Source organism: Pelobates fuscus, chromosome 5 (assembly GCF_036172605.1).
Source record: "Pelobates fuscus isolate aPelFus1 chromosome 5, aPelFus1.pri, whole genome shotgun sequence".
NCBI lineage: Eukaryota > Metazoa > Chordata > Amphibia > Anura > Pelobatidae > Pelobates > Pelobates fuscus.
This window is the reverse complement of record NC_086321.1, coordinates 189,878,836-189,880,314: the sequence shown is the minus strand read 5'-3', so window position 1 is coordinate 189,880,314 and position 1,479 is coordinate 189,878,836. Positions and strand designations below refer to the sequence as shown.

The 1,479-nt window shown below is 35.8% G+C and overlaps 1 gene segment (V, D, J or C); it reads right to left on the bottom strand.

Moving 5' to 3' along the window:
- Positions 1-713: 713 nt before the first annotated feature.
- On the bottom strand, positions 714-1,245 carry LOC134612156 (Ig heavy chain V region 36-60-like). The segment is given in 2 exon segments: positions 714-1,051; positions 1,146-1,245. Coding segments are annotated over 2 exon segments (384 nt in total).
- Positions 1,246-1,479: the final 234 nt, after the last annotated feature.

Genomic DNA, 1,479 nt, shown 5'->3' with positions numbered 1-1,479 from the left:
CATTTTCTGGGCACAATTATTAGAAGAAACACACAGAATAGCAAAAGATAGTGATAGAATCTCCACTCTTGCTAGAATGGGGCAGGTTGGTAATATGGGCATAACAAAAAGACTATACAAAAAAAAGACAAGTGAACACCGTTCAAGAATGACCAACAAATTCAAAATAATTCTTAAAAGTAATATCCTGGGCACAATGTGTTCTCAGGGAAATAAAATAGAGGAAGGCTGCATAGTGTGGGACAGTGAGAATGTACATGTGGCACACAATTACTGGGCACAATGGATTCCCAAGCAAACTAAGCAATCAATAATAAGGCTGCATAATACAAGGCTTTGATAATGCACATATGGCTATTATATGTAAAATCAGGGCAGACATTTATTTTGAAGAGATTCTTTAACTGCACTAATGATGTACTTAATATAATGGAAACAACAGTGAATTTTTGCTTCTTTGCATGCTGTGTTTGTTAAAGTGCTTCCAGCTCATATAAAAATATATATATATGTATATATGAATTTATCACTAGCAGTAGACAGTTTGTCAATCTAAATGTTTTGTTTTTTTATTTGACGCTACAGTTAATTTAACCATAAATAATTATGGTTTTATTATTTAGTTTTTGTGTCATAGAACATTTGCTGTAGGCTTTGTATTTTGAAAGTTGAGTTATAACTCTCTCCTTCCTCTTCCTCCTAAGTGTGAGGTTTTAAAACGAGTTATACTTTACTTCAGTCACAGTGTGTCTCGCACAGTAATATGTCCCGGAATCGTCACTTCTCATGTTTGGCATTTCAAAGTAAAGTTCATTTTTTGATGTGTCTCTGGTGAAAGTGACTTTTCCTTGGAAGGAGGGGGCATAATAAGTGCTTCCACCACCATGTATATACCCAATATATTCCAGTGCTGATCCTGCTTTCTGTCTGACCCAACCCCAGTAATCACTAGTAATAGACACTGAGACTTGACATGGGATTTTCAGGGTGTCAGAGGGTTTCACAACTGCAGATCCAGGTTGGTCCAGAGTAACTGTCTGGGAAAGAACATCTGTAAAAAAACAAATATAACAATTTAAGAGGAATCTGTAATGTATAATGCTTGAACATAAAATGGTTATGTACAGCATACGTGTGTTCCTTACATGATCCAGATATCAGCAGAGGGAGCACAATGTAGAAAGCCCTCATTATGTTCAGTGGATAATAAGAGCAGACAATACACAGTATCTGCTGGTTCGTATCGCTGAGCACCAGTCTGTGACACACACAGCTTATAACAGGATGGAGACACTCTGATTTACATGAAGATCTCTATAAGAGGGAGTTGTACACAATCAGCTCTAACATACCTGTGAATGAATTACAAGCAATAAGAGTAAACCACTGCCACTCACTGTACTATCCATCAGTATTATTGATTGCATTTTATTGTCTTTTGGATTTAACTAATAAAGACTAAATTATATATATAAGTAT